The following is a 19,541-nucleotide window of genomic DNA, read 5'->3' on the forward strand; positions in this document are numbered from 1 at the left end:
CTATGCCTGCAAAATTTATGTTAACAGACGCAACAAAATGTTCACTGGTGAATTAACTGAGTGGTCAGTGAATACCAATATACCCAAGAATGTCACAGTGAATATAAATGTACGAATCGAACAAGAATGGTCTGTGCCCGTTGTTTCAATGGTACCGTTGCGCTAGAATTGGTAAACTGTGATATTGATCTCGACCTTCACGCCATCTGGCAATTGGCGAGGAAGCAAAAGAAAGGTAGCTTCCTCGCGTTCAGGGGAACCCATATACTCCATGTGGGTCCCGCGCAGATCATTTCTCCATCCGTCCTTTATGCTTCATGTATATCTATGACAAAATACCAACGCTCTATTAGCATTCAATCCTTGGGCGGTGGATCATGTTGGATCGGTCCTTCAAGTAAATTTCAAACACCTCAGAGTATTATGGGTCAAACATACTGGAATGGAGTCAGCTTGCTGGAACCAATTGAAAGCTGAATTTTCCATCCCTTTATGTCAAATTGTTCGCAAGATTTTGATTTCGACAGGATTGAGATTCAAGGGGAAAGGACTAGCGTCGGGCGGAGTAACTATTCTCCATAAAGCCACATGGTTAGAGTATTTGTTTTGAGATGTCTGGTCTCCCGCAACTCAAGTCTTCGAATTCATATAAAATTGCCTATGGCTAGACACGCATGTAGAGGTCGGCACGACCACAAATCCGCAACTTTTTGGGATATTCGTATTCGCATTCGTAATTTGCAGTGCCTTACGAATATTTGCGTTCGCGAATGTGATATTCGTTAAGACCTCACTTTTGCCATTATGTCCAATAAGATACAGCGTCTCACGTGCGCAATGTCTACTCATCACAGGTGAGACTGCGTGTTTGCATTTTAAATGGCAGGGTGACGGACTCCAAAATGTCTGATACTGAATTAGAGACACTCAATTATAATGGGTCTGTCTGTTCATTCACCGACGTACCATTACGCCCGCAACGTTCAACAAAGAATAGACTACCATTTCTTGAACGGCGGGTCAGCAACAACGATTTATATTGCCAGCCCATCTCCCATTTATCAGCATCCGCTACTGCACTCGAAGCGACGGCCATTGCTGGGGCGTAGTACCCGAGTTCATGCGACCAAGTATGCTCTGCTGGCAAGAACACACTGTTGTAGCCGATCGGGAGCTAGTAAGCACCATTTTGACCAGATATGGTAAAGACCACTCTGCCAACATTTACGACGAACTGTCATGAGGTGATATCAGCGGAAGTGGCACTTTAGTTGACTTGTTATCGCAGCAGGCATGCGTCTCACTCATTCCCCCGAAATCAATCACATGAGCCTGATCAGGGGTACAATATTCAGGATAGGTTGTCGGAGATAATCAACGAGGTCGCACAGCAGGATGGCTCTCAGTGTTGGTGTTACGAACATCAATGCCACCTTCACAAAGGATCTGCTTGAACAGTGATATGCCAAATGTTGTCCAGGGCGCGGTGGGATTGACAAATATGTACTTGATGCTCAAGGACAGTCGACGTAGGAGATGTAGAGAGCTCGGCCATTTCCTCGCAAGAGCTGCTTGCGCGCGATATGTTGGAAGATGATTTCAGTGATAAAATGATGCACGCGCTCGGCTTGACTGACCCGCAGACGCAGTGACATCCAGGGTCGATGTTGGTTGCACCTATTGCTTTGCTTGGAAAAATGCATGCTTAGGAATCAAATCTACCATCAATCTGTCAGAACACTTCCAACAGCCCTCACGATGCAGCGTCGTGCATGTCTGATTCGTTCGTTTCCTCTCGCTTATATACGTCGGACAACTCAGCAACGCGAAATAGGATCCAGTGGGATGGTACCAGGCGGTGGTTCTTTGGTCGAGAGCCCTCTCGTCAGATTGGCTGTGCCTCGGAACAAGATGACCTCGTGCTGTCGATTCGGAGCTGAGATGGACAATGCTAACCTAGTTGGCCAGAAATGCGGGGACTATTTCCTCGCCTTTCCTTGCACGCGTATCTAAAATGTCTAGCGGTCCGCCAAGATACGGCTCACCTGCCATGAAGCAAGATTGTTATATCATCATTTCTCGGTGTTTTTTGCAGTTTCAGGCTTGGAAAGACGCCAGAGCCGAGTACAACCAGGATCATCGATCCGACGCCCGGAGCCTAAGCCACAAGGAGGCTGGCTATCCTTCGAGGTTGTTCGATGCCGAGAGGCAGACAGCGGAATAAGCTCATTGCAATTGGATATTGTACAAGGGAGGGACATCAACGCATGTTCTGGTGCACAGAATCGACAGGGAGAAGGGGGCCGAGGTAGACCATATGAACCTTCCGGTGACTCATGGTCGATGCCACCAGTAGCCGTGTGGGAGAAGCAGGCAGTATGCGATCGTATGGGATAGGGGAGCTCGAGCAGACGAGACATTCGCTCGCTTCACATGCGACTCGAGTGACAGGAATATGAGGGTGTTCTCTTGTCGTACGATCCGAGTTAGCAAGGATTGATTCAGTTGGACGAGTTGTTATAGCTTACCTGTTCAAAAAGTCCGCAGATGGTACACTTGAGACGTCACGATCAATCAGCATATTGATCATATCAGCTTACCAACTAGATTCACATACAATTCTCTTCAGCAACGCAGTCACCATTCATGCCATGCTGTATCTTGGTTCGTCGCATTCCCCGGCTGTCGCTTCGAGGAAGCCACGCTGAGTACACAGAGCTGTTTCCCGAGACGGCAAAATCGCGTGATGAATCCACCTGCGAGAAGAAATTATGTGTCCATCATGGATGAATGTTTCGCGATGCGGACGGGCCAGATGTTCAAGCACTGCCGTTCATAATGTCAAGGCGGTGAGGGCGAGCGCGGAAGACGCGATGGAGCACGCGACGTAGCGCCACCTTGATCTTATCACTGATCTGGCGGAAATAGGTCACTCCCACAGCATTTTTCACGGTTGGCGATGGGCTGCTCCTAATTACTATAGCATGGAAATCAGTAGTGTTCGTGTTTTGGAGCACAAAAGTTTGCATGAATGACTGATATAGCGCAGCAAAGGGCGCGATAAATCACTCACATTACCAGGAAGAATGGATTTCCATGCAGCGAAGCTCGCAATCGAATGTTCATACCTTTTATTGGTATATACTCCACCTAGGGTATGCTGCATGGTCTGAAGCGACGAGACCAGTAATGGTGTGTAGGCCATGGCTTGCGCAGACCACTAACGGGAGTGCTGTAGCCTCGGGGACTTCTGGTGCGATGTCAATGTTCACTATCGTTTATTAACTTGTATGTCGGCGAGATAATCCATGACTTATATGTTCTGGTGGCAAGACTGGGACGAAGAGACGGCAAAGAGTTGCGGTCCTTCCGCTCGTGCATTGTGGTCGAATGTCCTCGGTTCTATTGATATCGCATCATATTCAGGATCAGTAGAATTCAAACAGGTCAGGCTAAGATTCACATACCTGCGACGCGGATATTCGCGTTTTCTCTTTGAATTACCCATAGAGGCTGTACAGTCAACCCAGTCTGCTGTGACGGAAACTCGTCGCACAGACACTTGGGCCAGCCAGCCCAAGACTTGTCTCTTTGGTCGGCTGGCTGGTTGGCACGTTTGATGGAGAACAATATCTTTCCCATACACTGTCTGACTTGTTGGTCCACCATGTATCCTACAAATGTCAGTACAGTGGAAATTCGGTTCTGGGTCAAAGTGGGAAAACTTTTCAGGTCACTTAGACACAAGCCAGCTTGCTTCACTTTGCAGAGTGAATCAACATAAAACGAATTGCCGGGGGCAGACGACGTATTTAGACTTCTCGGCTCGTCCTTTTGCGTAAGAGTGCTGCTTGGTAGACGAGTTGGTGGACACCTCTCGTAATTGAGGCCTGTTGAAACCCATTTCTTCTTTTACCGCAATTATTTGCAGCGACATTTCTGATGTCTTTAGATCTTCAGCGAGAGCGACTATTTAGAGTGGTGTTGAGAAAAAGAAAGCTGAGTCGGTCAAGCAATGTTGGCTCACTGCCTAATCCTTCAGGGCCCTCTTAAATTGAGGCTTTGTGGGAGATATTCCGTCCGCAATGACAGGCTCATATTTCTTGTTCTGATACCTCCTCAGCTCTGAGCGATTCAACGTTGAATCACCGAAAAGCGCCTACAATTTCATCTCTCGAAATCATGGACTTTTTTTCCAAGCCTCGCTTTAGTGTGCTGTTGGTTGTATTGAGCTGTGGGTCTGTCCGTCTAGACTGCAGAAAGTGAGGTCGTGCTCGACGCGTCAACCCGTTGAAGCTTCGCCATACGTTGTCAACACTCAATTTTCAAACCTGCGACCATAAAGATACATTAACTTCTTTGTCTTTTTGTTTTCTTTTTGAACTTCTCTTTTTGATTACTACAAGTTCTACAATGTCAATGTTCCATTTGTTGGATTTCTGAGGCGTTCAACGAAAGGGAAAGAGGTGTCTGATTGAAATATATATCCTCAATAAGCGTTCATATTTGGCCCTCAACGCTGTGAAACTCGATCATCTTACCCGACCGACTTGTTGATCACTATCCTTTGATAAATTTCACTGTCAACAGTCCGCTGAAAAGGTAAAATCTCCAGTCAGAATTTGACTGCTTCGATTGACCTTTGTGGTGATTGTAAACCCAGTCCATAAACACCTGCGTCCACATAGTCTATAAGAGGCACAAAGGCCTGATGGAAATGGTATTGTTCACACCCTTGACTTCTCCTGCGGACAAACTGGACGCACAAAAATAGCTCCACAGCCCAGGAAAATGAAGAAGATCAGCAGCCCAGTGAAATGCCAAACCTTGGCGAAAAAGACAAATCATAGGAAACTTCTGATCACGTCCCTCCATTGGTATGTGAGACGATTCGTCTTCAAATATTTTGACTGACCATCGCAGCTCTCTTCCTCGCAACAGAAAGCAGATACAAGACAAACCCTGGCGACCGAGCCCTTTCGACCGATCTTGAAGGTGCTAGCAGAGCTAGAATGCGACGATCCCAAGTTCGACTTTCCCGCAGCTCGGCTTGTCGGACTCTATCGATGCCTATGGGAGTCATGCGTATTCAAGCACATCGATGGCCAGAAGCTAGAGCAGGACAGCCTTGTTTTGAAGGAAGCTGGTGCGCACCTAAGAAAAGAGAGAGGTGGTCTTCAGGTTCGCCACGACAAGCAGCCATCCCGGCTGCGCTTTTTCGAACAGGCATTGGAATCATCCCGGAAGAGGCTGGTTAGCGTACTCGATGACTGGCATCACCCCTCTAGACTCAATTTCGCAGGGTCCTTGAATAGCACAAGAGAAGGGTAAACGACTGTCTTTTCGAGGCGATGTGCCCTATTTTGTCAGCATAGAAAAAATATAGTTGACTTTGCGAATCAAGTAGAAATGCCGCTCGGAACGCATCTTGTTTTTAAGTATTGAGTATTCACAAAACTAGGACATGGAATAACCTGCGATTCAATCTATACTGACTAGAAAGTGTTGGCGAACTATCCGCATATCCTGGGCCAATCTCACATGGAACATTTCCATCAACCGCCCTGAAGCGGTGAATGCTATCCAGGGTTCAAGGTTAACACCTGCCCAGGTGGGCACCCGGGACACTGATTGAGATCAAGTTGAGCTATCCAAGTGTCCATTTCTTTCGGATGAGCTGAACCACCGGATCTACTGTCTCCTGCAGATGCCCCTCCACCGTCTTTTCCAAAACCTCCACGTATGCAAGAGACTCGAACTGATACACCATTTCCCCCTTCACAAGGCTCTCATCGGAAGGACCAGAAATGATTGCAGCCGGCATAGGCGTTCTGGGGGCCAAAGCCCTTGTAGCATACCAGAAGATAACATAGAGTCGATCATGCAAAAATTTCTCAGGACCAGACCCAGACTCCTCCAACCGGCCGCTGAGACCTTCATCGTGTCGCGTGATCTCATATTTAGTCACACCCCCATGTTCATCATCAGCAACCACAAACAACTTTTGAGTCTGCTCCCTGGTACAGTCCCCCCGGCAAAACAAGCCCCGGGAATTCCACGATAAATCCATTCTCACTGACAATCCCAGGAGTCATGTCGTCGAATTTAGCATTCAGCCGTATGGCACCATTATCCCCGAACCGATTAACAGCCCATCGCCAACCTGGCTGCCGCATCCTCGGCCCAGCGAGAAACAGCATTCCCTGCGGGAGTTGAGATTCCGTCGACAGAAACACATGCAAGTGGTCTTCGAACGGGATACCCTTCAACAAAGACGTATCCCATCCAATTAGACTGGCAAAGCAGAGCATCTCGTCCGCCACTTTAGTGGTCGTCCGATGCAAGGACGCACTGAAAGCCTCCATAATCGCATAACACCGCTTTTGCTCCGGCGAAGCAATCTCTTTATCTGAATACCTATCAGAATGGACTAGTCTTGGATCTGGATCCCGGAGAACATTCCTTCGCAACAGACGGAATTTCCAACCGAAACTATCGGCATCACGCATAGGTGTTCCATACGAGTCCATATAGTTTGCCATCCCGGAGTTTTTCACCTTTTCTTGATACTCCTCTGAAGCAACTTGAACGTCCAGAATGCCATCCGCGTATTTGACGCACAGCCGATTCGCCAGGACGCCTTCATTTAACGTCCAGAGTCGGCGCATCCATGCGGACATTTGGATTCGCATGAATGACTGCGTATAGTCCTTCATGGAACATTGCTGGATATCGGAAACCAAGACTAGCACGCGGAACGCTCGTTCGTACACAGCTTTCATCCCTTTGATTGACTTTGAGCGTAGCTCTTTGTGTTCTGGAGCGACGGGGATACACAGCGTGTCCATCCAGAATGAGATGGAGGACCCTTGGAATTTCTTTTTGAAAAGGTCTCCGAAAGCTAATCTGTTGACCAGGTCGGCATAGCTGATTCCGGACAGTAGTTCGTCGAGCAAGGCCCGAATGCGGAGCATTTGGCACATCGGTAGTGTATTCGCTGTCGGATTTCCCATTCCGTCGGACCAGACATGAGACAAGGCGACATAGCGTTTTGTTCCGGAGTACTTTTGTACCTCTACTTTGAGATATGGCTCCTTCTTCATTGGTGTAATGGACATCAGTGGGACGCCTCCAGATGCAATAATGGACACCACTTCATCGATCGACGGGCCTAGGTGCTGACAGTCACACTCCGCTGTTGTGTGTGCAGTCCGATACGTCGCTTCGTTGATTTGTCGCGCAAAACAGAGTTTACCGGTACACTTGCCATGGTCTCTCTGTACCGCCGACGGCGGTCTTTCCATCTGAGACGCATAGTACGCGGACGCGGACGTAAATGTCTTTTCCACCATAGCGATCTCGCTTGGACACCATCCCATCTGTTTCATGCGTGCCTGTGGAAACCACGCACAAGGAAATTGCAATCCGCCAGTCGAAGAACTCATAGCCATGTCGAGCGCCCCGACCGGAAAATTCCAAGCTAGGCGATGGCCCAGCGCCCTGATAGATAGGTCAATTTCGGGAGACAACGGCCAAATCTTGAATCCTGGACGTGGGTCACCCGCGCATGTCGCGAGACGACAAAATCGAGATACAGTCGTGAGACATGTAATGATTCGATGAGCGATCATCTGCGCGGGGATGACATCTCCGGCTTGCATCATTGACGTGATCGACGAGAGGAGCTGTATGATCTGAACGTTGAGAGCAGCGATGGTGATTATTCCGTACATTGTGCCTTCTTGCGGCATGACATAATTATTCTTGGCTCCCCGAGTGATGGGACCGAATACTTCCCAAAGAACACCGAAATAGAGCCAGTTTTGCAAGAATGCACCAGTGGGCTCCGCGGGGTGTTGTGAGAAGTCTCCAGCGAGAAGCCGATCGATGTCCCAGCCCGCGCGCTCTGGATATTTTGGGAAATCTTCCCCATCATAGGGTTCGTGACTCAAGCAAGGAATCTCTATGGAGGCATTTTGAGAGCCTGGGGCACTTTCTATATGGTCCATTTGAAGAGTAATGAAGGGAGGTGAGTGATGGTGAGGGTACGAAGGTGTGGGGCGGACAATAAGCGCTAGCATACTCGGCCCGCCGCCATGAGCTGATGACTTTTCAATGATGTCGACCCCAGGAAGGCGCTTTTATTTCCATGTGTTTGAGGTCTCATCTTTGCTGATTTTGGATAAAAAAATTAAGCCCCTGTAAGTACCCCAGTATGGAAATACCCCAGTACGAAATTTGACGAACTATTATCTCCATTATAGATATGTAGTTCGTCATGTTTGCGTATCAATGTCTGTTGCCAATTTTCTTGTCGAAGCTCATTGACATGCGCATTTCGTTTGCGCGCCATGCTATCTATGTAGAGCAGCACGGAGGTGTCTTATTGGTTAGATCTTCATGGTTTCTTCGTCATAGATTTCTACCATCGCTTTTCTCCGAACTACTATCCTGATCACAGATTTGTAGTTCACCAAAATTATTTTCACTAAGTTAACATGCTCTCAGCTCAAGTTGCAGTCAGCCTTCATGACATTCGCCGACACTCTCGGGCTACCTAGGTATATATGAATTAGGCTACCGCTGTCAATGGTGATATAATTTTGTTCATATCAAAAGATGAAATGTAAGCAGGGTTACCTAGAGGTTTCATGCTTAAAGTCTCGCCATGCAATCCATAGATGCGCTCTGTGAGCGGGAGCTTTGCCTGTATTGACATTGATCTTTAGTAAAAATCAAACTTCTCCAGATATAGGTATCGATTGATTGATGTTATTAAATTGATAAAAATACTCGTTATAAAATGAGCCAGAGTGCTTAGCCCGTAAGAGTGCGCAGGGCCAATTTCGAGATAAGTGAGACCGTGAGGAGTGAGGTCTATAAGCTGAAGGTGAACTTCCTATTTTGTGAAACAGGCTTGGGGCAGGGTCTCCCCCATCATGTGTAATTAGTAGTCCCAGCAGTCTAGCCTCTTTTTGGAGCAGCCTGAGTGGTGTGTCGAAATTGTTTGGTACACTGAGCACCGAGTGGAGCTGGTCTAATCGACATTTGACATCATTAGACTCTCTGTCTATTAGGTGGCTAAGGGAGTTGATCGAGAGCGGAGTGGCAAGAAGAATGATCACTCCGACTATCGCCTTGAATTCTTCGAGTAGTTTCCTTGACTCTGTTTCATTCTGGCCAGTAAGAAGTTGCTTTAACACGGGAATATATTTGCTGTCCATCTTAGACACATAGGTTGATTGTTGTCAATATCGCTTCAAGTCGCTGTTGAGGGTTCCATTTTGCATCACCGATGAAGCGACATACGGTAGCAGCTGCACGGAAGTTGACGTACACACACACACACACACACACACACACACAATTCATTAACGCCCGGCGGCTGAACCGAAAGGGCAACTATCACTGATCTAAATATACATGCTTTAGTTGATGCTGTGCCTCCTTGGAGCCCATACAAGATTTCCTTCAGTTTATGTCGTCTCAGATGTCAATATCTTAGCGGGTCCTTGTGTGTTAGTGCTTATTAGTAGACTTGCTCGAAGGCGCTTCTTCAAGTGTTCAACATCCTATCCTCGGCAGTTGAAGCGCGTCTACCGTCTCTGGCACAAGGTGGTTGGTGGGGGGTTAGATTGAGGTTAGAATGAGGCTGGGTTCATCTGTGTTGGTCGATATGATTAAACGGCATCGAGTCGGCCTGTAGCGATGGCAAACCGTATTGAGGCCCGCAATGCTTCTAGGCTCGGTTTCCAGTTTTGGTCATCGAAGGCGATTTTCCACCCAAGAAAAAGGATATGTTGCCTCGGTGAGTATGGGTACATTGCAGCATTTCCGTGCGGTGTGTGGACCACTTCTGGCATCGAAAGAGGAAGTGGTCCCAAAGCATGCTTCGGATTGCCCATCGGCCCTCCCTCCAAGCGGAGGGAACCATCTTGTTCCATTTGTGATGTCCCATCGGGGTTGTCAAGAACCGGCCTTGAATTCTCCTCGCTTGGGGTTCCTGAATCGCTAGTGCCACTGCGTCCCGTGTCTCTTCGTCGTTCATTAAACTGTCATGCACTGCTCCCTGCTTTCTCGCATTCAGTTGGATGATTCGGACGGTTTTATTCATGCCGAGATGGGTAGAGTTTCCGACAATTCCTGCTGAACGATTCGTGAGGGCCCCCGCATGGAACGCACTACGGAACCGTCTGATCGCAGCTACTGTGACGATGGCCTTCCATAGCGCATTTTGCACACCTCTGGACATTCGTGCACTGGAAGGCCTTATGGCCAATCTCCTGGCAGTTGTAGCATTGCCTCGGTCGTGGTCGATGCTCGAAGGTGCTGGTCACGCCGGACTCTCCCCCAGTGTGGAAGAACCCGTCGGCCAGCAGTCTCCGTGCGTGACTACCTTTGGTCAGGTAAACGACCATTGACCCATACGATTTTCCACTCTCCTTCTTGCTGAGCCATGCGATTTTCGCGACGGTGGCCTCGTTCTCCTCGCTGAAGGCTGCTGCCGCTTCGGCCCGGATCTCATCCTTTTCATCCAGAACCGCGGCTTTGTTAACGCTGTCAATTTTGATCGGGTACAGCCCATCCCGGAGCACCCGCGCTCCCGCACCGATCTTGGCTTCCACCACTTTCTTGATCAGCTGATGTTCGGCTTCGTCGCGACACGCTATTCTGATTCGGTTCGTGTTCTTCGGGCTCACAGTGACGGCGCGACAGCGCCAGTGAGAATGGACTTCCGTGGTTCGGATTTCTGTCTCGACTGCCGCCCGGATCGAGCCTGCGGATATCCTCGCGTTTTCGTTTCCCTCCATCTTCGAGGTATCTATGGTGCAATAGAGTGTGTCGGTGAACGTAGTTGGGGTTGTGTTCGATGTCGAGAAACTCCGTATATTGCTCGGGTAGCTGAGCGGGGGAGTGCGGGCCACATCTGCATAAGACGGAGAACCCGTGAGAGTGGGAGCGCTGATTTCCTCGCATAAGGATTGAATTTCGCGGAGGATTTCGTCGTGGCCGCTCGGAGCGCATGCTTCGGAGTGGTATTGCGATGTCGAGGATCTATCTGTCAGGTTCTGTAGCTCGTCTCGGACCTCGGCGAGGGCAGCACCAAACTCTGCTTTAGCCTTGTGTAGTTCTTCGTTGTGTAGCTCGTCTCGTAATCTAATTTCTTTCCTGAGTTTGGCAATCTCTTGGACCAAATTGCTGACATCGAGGTCGTCGCTCTCGGTCGCGGAGTCGTCCGAAGTTGCCACGTCAGGCTGGGCTTCGGGATTGATTCTCTTCTTTTGCGAGGGTCACGTCGTCCTCTACTCGTTGTCGATCTCCTGTTCTCGAGCGTAGATTTTCGGTGGTCTGGTGGTGCGCTTCGGTCTCGACAGTCGCGGTGGAGAGCCTTCGTGTTCGCCGCGGTCGGGCGGTTCAGGGGTTCTTCCCCTCACTAATTTCAATACTGACCGAAGCAATCTCTAGAATTGATCGTCTCCATACCCCGAGTATGGACGAAGCAGCATCCAGCTTCCGCGCACAGTGGGTCAATCCATCAGACTTATTCTCAATCCTCTTGATTATCGGCGGTGATGTCATTCGCCTCGCTCTGGCAGCCGTCACCGGCGGCCATATTACTCCCGTCACTTTCTCTTTTGGATGGGTATCAGACGCTATTTCGGCGCTACTCACTGCCCAAAGTGAGGACCGTCTGATGCCTCCGAGCCCTGACTCTTCGCTCCGGGTAATCAATCTAGGCACGGGGTATACACGGTTCAATCGGTCCTGGACTTTAGGGCGGGTGTTTCAAAATTACGAATTCTGGATGCCGGCAGAAGTGGAACAGCGACTGCAAAATCACCCGGTCTTATATCAGGATGAGGAAGCCGGGATCGCAGACACAGAGACGCGGGCGAAGCTTACGGCAACGACAGAAACATCCCTCAATTCTCGCAAATTTGTGAGCCCCCACCAGGCGCGCCTTTGTGTTGGTGTTTACGAGTGGGCACTGGATGGACACCATCATGTAGCGAAACCTGTTTATGACTGGGTGTATTGGCTGGGAATTGTCGTGACAGTGGTCCAGCTGGGCATCAGTGCGATACCGTTTGCCCTGTACCGAGACTGGAGCATCTTCCTGGTGACAGTGGCCGGGACCATCCTGGCTTACGCGTCTGGCGCGCTGCCACAGTGGCGGAAGGAGAAATGGGCGTGTCGAAACTTGGACAAGCGCAAAGACGTAGCGTTGACTCTAGGTAATGGCACGCAGCATGTGATCGTGGTGCTAGGAGCGAAGGGTGGATTGGATTTGGAAGACATGGCTGGGGGGCAGTTGTCGGACGATGAGGAGGGGCGGGCACGTAGGGGTCGATAGATGCGACTGATGAGCCCCAGCAATACCACACGCCTGATGACTTTCTTGTTAGCGGTGCTGTGGATCCTGCTTCTCCTCAGCAGCACTGGGATCCAGGAACATGCGTGGTATCTACTCGCGGTGGGAGGCACTGGCATGCTGCAAAACCTCATCACGGCCGGGGCTCCGCGTCAGCCAGCGATGTTGGGGATACCGCTTCGACTGGCTATGCGTTTGAACGTGGGAAATGAAGCAACCCCGATTCCCATGGTTTTCGCCGAATTTAAGGTCATGCATACGCTGATGGAGCTCGAGTTAGGCTTCGAGGGGGCTGGTCGAGCTCTACTCCCAGAATATTTCCCTGGAGGTGGCTCCCTACAGCCGTGGGAGGAAAGATGGTGGTCTAGCGATGAACCGGACATCCGACGAGAGCTACTACGGGCCGCAAGAGAAAAAGAATTTGATAAACAGATGCGCAGGCCACAGACTTGCTGAGAATGGGCGTATGATACCGCAGTAGCTGGCATTTTTCACCTGTTCCTATCCTGCGGCCGGTGGTAGCCCCTCTTATTGTCGTGTGATGATTTGGTACTTTTCTGCTTTAACCCAAGTAAAGGTAAAAGAATCGTCCTTGCTTGCATGTATTGTGCCCTAAAGCTTTTGCTTCCCATGACCAAATGACTGCCTTCTTCGGCCCCGAATAATTATAATCGACTGCACGGCGCACGTCTTCTAATTCTAAAGTTACCTTGTCCCCAGGATCCCGTTGGTGTCAGATTTCAGAACGCCACAACATAGGAGGCATAAAATATCAAACTACCATGATACTCCTTGTACCTTGACTGACATTTCCCGCGGACATAAATACCCAAACAAAAGGGGCCAAATACGAAGAGACCATTTCTTGGCACGAAAGTAACCAATCAGCACGAGGACAGTGCGTCAGGGCACACGTAGTTTCTATGCTGATGCGGGGCTTCATCTGAGTGAAAAGTGCAACTCTCAAAGTCCCCCGTTTGGCAGACAATCCCAATGGCGGAGCATTTGTTCCTTCCTGACGAAGCCCTTAACCCTCTTTGGATCGAGTATAACGGTCCGCTATATGATGGAGGGTATTGGGACCAGTTCCCAACTCGGCATGGCTGGAAATTGGAAACAGGAGCTGAAAAGTTCAGTCCACGCGCAATCCCGGAGAGATTTCACTCTGGAATAGAGTGCTGGCTCTATTTCGGCATGCTTCACCATGTGTTTGGAAGCCAGCTGGACCAGTCAGATTTTCTCCTGCGCAGGTATGCAGAGGCTCAGCAGTACATAACAACAAGGCATATCCATAAATATGTCAACAACGCCAAGGAATGGAAGAAGAGGAAATTTGGCGAGCGAGCTGTTGAGATTATCAAGAAAGTATGTGAGAAACTTTCTGAGTACGGAGTTTATTATGTACGAGATGAAATGGCATTGGCCATTCGGCTGGTCTGCTATCTTCTCTGGCATCTTGCTGTCAAGCGAGATGGTTCTCAGACCCAGACACCTCGTGTTCAGCTATGGATTCTCAGCAGAGAGTTTGAGTCTAAGCGAATGACCGCGGAGGGATGGTGTCCCTTGGAGGTAGAGAAGTGTCGCATGACCGGTGGTGGAGTAGAAACCCCGGTGTTTCTGCTTCAATTAATGCGTGTCAAAGCCAGTTGGAACACAAAAATGCACGGGTCTTGCAAGAAGGGGGAGTGTGTGGCAAACAATGTCGATGAGAGCGACTATGTCACTCGACACGTGTAAGAAGAATGCACCTGCTCGCACTACCGGGCAAATGTCGAGCAATTGGATATGATCCTCCGGGATGGAGGGGTTCCCTTATTGATGATCATGCCTGGCGGCGACGATAAGCTCGGCAACGAGAATTTCACGGTTGAGATCGCGAGGAAGCGCGTTGGCAAGCAATACTTGGCCATATCTCATGTTTGGTCCGATGGGTTGGGCAACGTGGAGGGTAACAGTCTCCCAAATTGCCAATTAAAGCTCCTTTATGAGCAGGCAAGGTGTGTCCTCTCAGGTGGTGAATATGTCCCTCGCTATGAGGACGGCCCATTTGGTCCCCTACACACTGGCGCCGCTCGACTTGCCCATTTCGCGGGCAACCAAGTACTGCGCAAAGACGATTCAGTACTATTGTGGATTGATACCTTGTGCATACCGCATCAGCCTGATGTTCGGAGCATGGTGATTCAGCGCATTCGTGAAGTATATGTAGATGGCCAGTATCTTTAGCAGACGACCGAACGTTCTTGGATGGTAGCCTAACCGATTACAGCTTACCGGACGATGATTCTTGATTCAGAGATGAGGCAAGTGAGCGCCAGCTCTACAAGTCGCCTGGAACTTCTCCTGAGAGTGCTCTACTGCTCGGGCTGGATGCGCCGGTTATGGACACTTCAAGAAGGACTAGCTGCTAAGAGCCGGCTGTACGTGCTGTTCTCTGACAAAGCAGTCAATATTTCCACTATTGCCGACGAGCTCCTGACCAAGCTTGACCGAGGAAAACTGCCCATCACACAGGAGAGAATTACCACCTTCGCCATTTGTGTTTGGTTCTCCTATTTTCAACACACTATTGAATACGCATCCAAATTCGAGCGTTTCGTCGACTTTGTTGCTAGCCCCTTCGAGAAACGTGACCTTACCAAAGATCGACTAATTGCATCGAATTGGTTTCACGTAGCCACTCGAGCCACCAGCAAGACAGGCGATCGTCCAATCATACTAGCAGGCATCCTCAATCTCGACTTGAAGGAGATTCTCGCAGTCAAAGGTTCCGATGAACGAATGCGGAGGTTCTACAGCCAGCTTGACGGTTTCCCCCAAGACGTGCTATTCCAGCCCGGGCCACGGTTCGAAGAAGATGGAATGCGCTGGGCGATGAGAGTCTGTCAATACGACGAAGACCTCGGCTATCTCTCAAGTGGAGCCGGAAACATTACACCCCGAGGACTCCAGATCACACTATTTTCGTCGTGGTTGATCCCATCCCGTATAATGTTCGACCTCGGCCTGTTTAACCTCGACCAAGGGCAACTGGCCTGGGAGCGGTGGCTTGAAGAGCACAGCCTTGAAGAATCAAGCAGCCTGCCTACTGCCTGTCTGCTCGAGACCAACGGCCCCCTTACTTTCGAGCCAAATGCGACATACGGGATTATTCTGCGCGAGTCCAAAGTTTTTCAGCATGGTTCCAAGGTAACATGTGCAGTGGTGTTACTACGCACGACGGAGGATGGAGTCCACTATGCACAATATACCTGCCGGGGGACAATCACATCAATCGCCAGCGCTAACTTTGGAGATTTGCCAGAGGAAGGCTATTTGGTGCCAGTCACCTGGACTGGCCAACAAAACCGTGAATGGAAAAGCGACGTACAGGCTTTAGCACGTCGTGCTGTGTGTGGTAAGTATGAATGATCTCAGTTCTGCCACGTCGGGATGCTGATAAATGCAGTCGAAACGAAGGAAGTCTAGACGCCTTGATTCGTCCAGTCCGAGACCCCTTGGCAAGCGAATCATCAGCCGATAGAGAGCCTGTCGCCGCCAGGAATTCAGCACCAAACGAACCTCGTCAAAGTCAGCTGCCTCAGCGATCAATGGGATCCCCACGGGTGTCAGTCGAGCAGAGTGGGCCCCGTCGCTCAGCCATAGTGGCAGGGACTCATCTACCGCGAGACCCGTCTACCTCTGCACCGCTTTGCCGGTCGGCACGACCGAATTCCACTCAGCGTGGGTGATTGCGATTTGCAGTAATCGCGCGACGGAAATGAGAAATCTGTGAATCACACGTGGCCACACATGACCAGACGCTGGAATTCGGACCAGCAACAGACATATGGAGTTTGGAGCAAACTGCAACCAAATGAATGGGATCCTGATCGTTAGCCCCACAGACAACTTCGCCACTGATTCATATTCGCAAGTGCTAGATGTTGATTAATCTAAAAATGCCACTGGAAGTTTTACTAATCTGAGATAAGTATAACTATCTCAACTCGAACCGAGAGCCAGTAGATACAAGTTGTTGTACATCATACCTAACGGCAGCGGCTAAAGTAATGCCGACAGCGAGTTCAGCTGAGCCTTGTGAAGCGCGAAGCGGACATTTTAGGCAGAAAAACACAGCTCGCGGGTCGGCAAGGGAGTGTCGACAATTCCATCCGTACCGCCTCACGACGTAGCAAAACCAGGCCATCTATATTAGTCGACAGTCAGATTAACATGACTCTGGGAACTAACACATATATCCTAAAAACGCCAAAAGCAGTTCTAGGAAATGTTTATCCCCTGGGAACTCCTCTTTAGCCATTTCCTGCTTACAGGAAACCGAGTTCTACCCCTGCGATCTTCACTATACGATCCTGACTGAATACGAACTGGTTTTGGGAACACATTGGCTGGATCTGGGAGCTGTCGTGCTCCTGGGACCCTACTTCTGGATCCTAGAGTCAATATTCTGCCCTCTGAGGTCGCGGAAAGCCCTCATAAGACACCTTCACCGGACCTGCGCACAAACCTGCGTAATTCGCTACTCCCGAAAAGGTAAAGCTATAGCCCTAGGAACCGCACTTGAGGTTCCAGGAGTTGGTCAATCTGTCAACAGGAATATGACTTTGGTTCCCCGAGGGGAGGGCATTAAACCTCAGAAGCTCCGTTAGGCTTCCTGGAGGCTATATGGCTTCTAGGAGCGGCGCATATGCCCCCAGAAACCGCACTCAAGCCCCCGGGAGCAAGAGAGCTCCCAGGGCCAATATTTGCATTCCCAGGGCCAATAGAGCTGTCAACAGGGGCGTGACTGATTTTGTGAGGGTGGGAATGGTGAGTCTACAAGTTACGTACGATTTCCTGGGTCTATGTGATCCCTGGGCAGCTCACATTATTCTCTGGTCGGCTTTTGAAATCACGACGGCCACCAGGGTTGATGGCTATTTACGCAGAGCAGATCGTCAACCATCACCTGCTTGCTACACCAAGCCACCCAGCATACTGCTCCAATATTGGCCACGATTAGTTAGCTAGTCAGATCAAGCGATGAACATGCTTTGGTTTCAATCAAGAAATTTAATTGGTAAATTATCTCAGCAACTTCGCAGTAGAGTAGATTTATTCCTTTACCGTTTTCATCGAACTTGTCTAATGCTTTTGGACTCCACCTCCCTCATTTTTCGAAATCATCATCAAATCCTGCGACTGCCTTTTTCGTAAATCCGGTTGACTCGTTCCTCACCCCTACTTGAGGAGGTCGATAGAATCCTCTGTGCCTGTTTTATAGGTCCGTGTGCGCCCTCTGCTAGTGTCCGCGTAAGGCGCATATGGTAAAAGGCACGAGAGACATAATGACCGCTAAAACCCCGAAAGCCGCCTGGCCAACGGCTCCATAGTACATAATCTTGTAGTATGGAAAATGGCCCTCGCTGGCAAATAACTCAAATGATGTCTGAAAACCGTGAACGTGGCTGGCAACATAACCCCCCAAGGACAGAACGACCAAGCCGACGACGAGTTGAGTGCAGACGTAGTAAAGTCGATACTTGCGGTCTTCTCGCAGGCATCTTGGGTGGATCGCCAGAGCGATCCCGAAGATGCAAAACAGAGCGGAGATGAGGGCCACGATCACCATGCCCACGACGATGTTGTCCATGAGGTTCTGCAATGCGATGTCCAACATAGAGTTGCTTGAGGTGGCGAGGTCAGATTTTGCGCGGTCGCGTAAGATGACCGCAAAGCGTACAGTGGCCGAACTGAGACCGGCAAGAGCCAGCCAGGTGATGGAAAGGAAAAATAAGGCAAGACGCATCCGAATTGTGGCTGCGGAAGTATTCAAAGGCATTGTGTCCGCAAGAAAGGATTTTTCCGAATGCAGGAAGGCGAGGAAGGTATCGTTAAGGAACAGCGGAATGATGAGGCAGGTCAATTCCCGGGCACCGTGTATTTATATGTGCTATGGTCTTTTCATATAAATGTTGCCTTAACAAAGAATGGCCCAGCTGATAGTGAGCCGTGCTAGGTGCCTCTCCCATGCTTTGTTGCCTCAGTGGTAATTGGTAATCCTTATAGGCATTCTCTCGGTAAGAATGTTTCAGGCCAAAGCGCTATTCCTACGGTCTCGGAGAACGTGTTCGATCTCTTGGTAATAGGGCATCTCCTAGAACCGCCCTGTGAGGTCCCAGGAGCTGCTGCCATTTTTTTCGAAAGTTGTATTAGGTATTCTGAAATTGGATTGGTCACTGCATATAGTCATATCATTCCACCTTATGGAAGAACATTTGAACCGGAAGCGAGGTCGTGGGGGTAGAAAAACATGAATACAGTTTCCCGTCTGACCCTTTTTATATTTTCTATTCGTGATATTAACCGACCCATTCTCCCACTGAGCGGTCTACCATTTCAAATCAAAGTCCGACTGCCTGCACTCTCTTTTGACACTGTCGTTCGATTTTATTTCAAATAACCATTACGTCCAGGTGGGAGTCAACCAAGGTAACATCATACGTCTACCGAGCCGAGACCAGTCAGTCATTCCCAAGACACTCTGAGCTCCAATAATGGGGACAACACCGATGCTGCTACTACACTATCTCTGTGTCAGGTTCTTAGAAGAGCCTAAAGATGCCTAGACATGGTTCAGGACAAAGTATCTGAACATACTAAATTTTTGGAGTTGCAGAACGCCTGGACACCCTTCCTCTGGACTGCAAAGACCTCACTTCTGCACAGTGGGGCTCTCTAAAGAATGAGGCTATTATTGCTGTCTTTTCACTTTTATACTGCTGCATCATGGAATGCTACGAGATCAAACCTACTCCGATGGCAATATCGTCTGTATGCGATCAATTTGACGCCTGCAACTTGACCCGCCAATGCGTGTATGATGCAGCTATGATATATGTCTCAGTTCACCTACCCGGTATTCAAAGTATAAATATTCTAACCAGATCGGCGTTCTAGGGATCTGCACCACAGGAGAAGGGCATCTTCACAGCAACAGAAAACTGCAGAGGCCATCGATCAAATGGACAAAAGGGCCAAGCATTGGGATGACATGAAGCAGATCAGGCCGGCCGTATACCATTCTCGGGCGCTTCTTAATCTGTTGAGGAAAGATTGTGTGTGAGATTGTGCGGCGAGATTGGGGGACATGAATATGAGCTTCGGTGGAGAACATCGTGGTATC

The 19,541-nt window shown here is 49.4% G+C and overlaps 5 protein-coding genes across 5 annotated transcripts; 3 read left to right on the forward strand and 2 right to left on the reverse strand.

Annotated features, from left to right (window-relative positions):
* Window positions 1-5,984: 5,984 nt before the first annotated feature.
* Window positions 5,985-8,009, reverse strand: N7506_001850 (uncharacterized protein; the record flags this gene model as incomplete). The annotated part of the gene is made up of 1 exon (XM_056951146.1): window positions 5,985-8,009. The coding sequence occupies one exon, from the start codon at window positions 8,007-8,009 to the stop codon at window positions 5,985-5,987; it is 2,025 nt and encodes a 674-aa protein (XP_056817061.1).
* Window positions 8,010-11,491: 3,482 nt separating this feature from the next.
* On the forward strand, window positions 11,492-12,829 carry N7506_001851 (uncharacterized protein; the record flags this gene model as incomplete). Its single annotated transcript, XM_056951147.1, has 2 exons — window positions 11,492-12,315; window positions 12,376-12,829. The coding sequence occupies 2 exons, from the start codon at window positions 11,492-11,494 to the stop codon at window positions 12,827-12,829; spliced, it is 1,278 nt and encodes a 425-aa protein (XP_056817062.1).
* Window positions 12,830-13,366: 537 nt separating this feature from the next.
* Window positions 13,367-14,110, forward strand: N7506_001852 (uncharacterized protein; the record flags this gene model as incomplete). Its single annotated transcript, XM_056951148.1, has 1 exon — window positions 13,367-14,110. The coding sequence occupies one exon, from the start codon at window positions 13,367-13,369 to the stop codon at window positions 14,108-14,110; it is 744 nt and encodes a 247-aa protein (XP_056817063.1).
* An 87-nt stretch (window positions 14,111-14,197) lies between these two features.
* Window positions 14,198-15,841, forward strand: N7506_001853 (uncharacterized protein; the record flags this gene model as incomplete). The annotated part of the gene is made up of 3 exons (XM_056951149.1): window positions 14,198-14,567; window positions 14,643-15,770; window positions 15,822-15,841. The coding sequence occupies 3 exons, from the start codon at window positions 14,198-14,200 to the stop codon at window positions 15,839-15,841; spliced, it is 1,518 nt and encodes a 505-aa protein (XP_056817064.1).
* Window positions 15,842-17,657: 1,816 nt separating this feature from the next.
* N7506_001854 (uncharacterized protein) lies at window positions 17,658-18,197 on the reverse strand (the record flags this gene model as incomplete). The annotated part of the gene is made up of 1 exon (XM_056951150.1): window positions 17,658-18,197. One exon carries the CDS (start codon window positions 18,195-18,197, stop codon window positions 17,658-17,660), a length of 540 nt encoding a protein of 179 aa, XP_056817065.1.
* Between the last annotated feature and the right edge of the window lie 1,344 nt (window positions 18,198-19,541).

Source organism: Penicillium brevicompactum, assembly GCF_028827555.1.
Source record: "Penicillium brevicompactum strain IBT 35665 chromosome Unknown utg000001l_segment0_segment0, whole genome shotgun sequence".
Taxonomy (NCBI): domain Eukaryota; kingdom Fungi; phylum Ascomycota; class Eurotiomycetes; order Eurotiales; family Aspergillaceae; genus Penicillium; species Penicillium brevicompactum.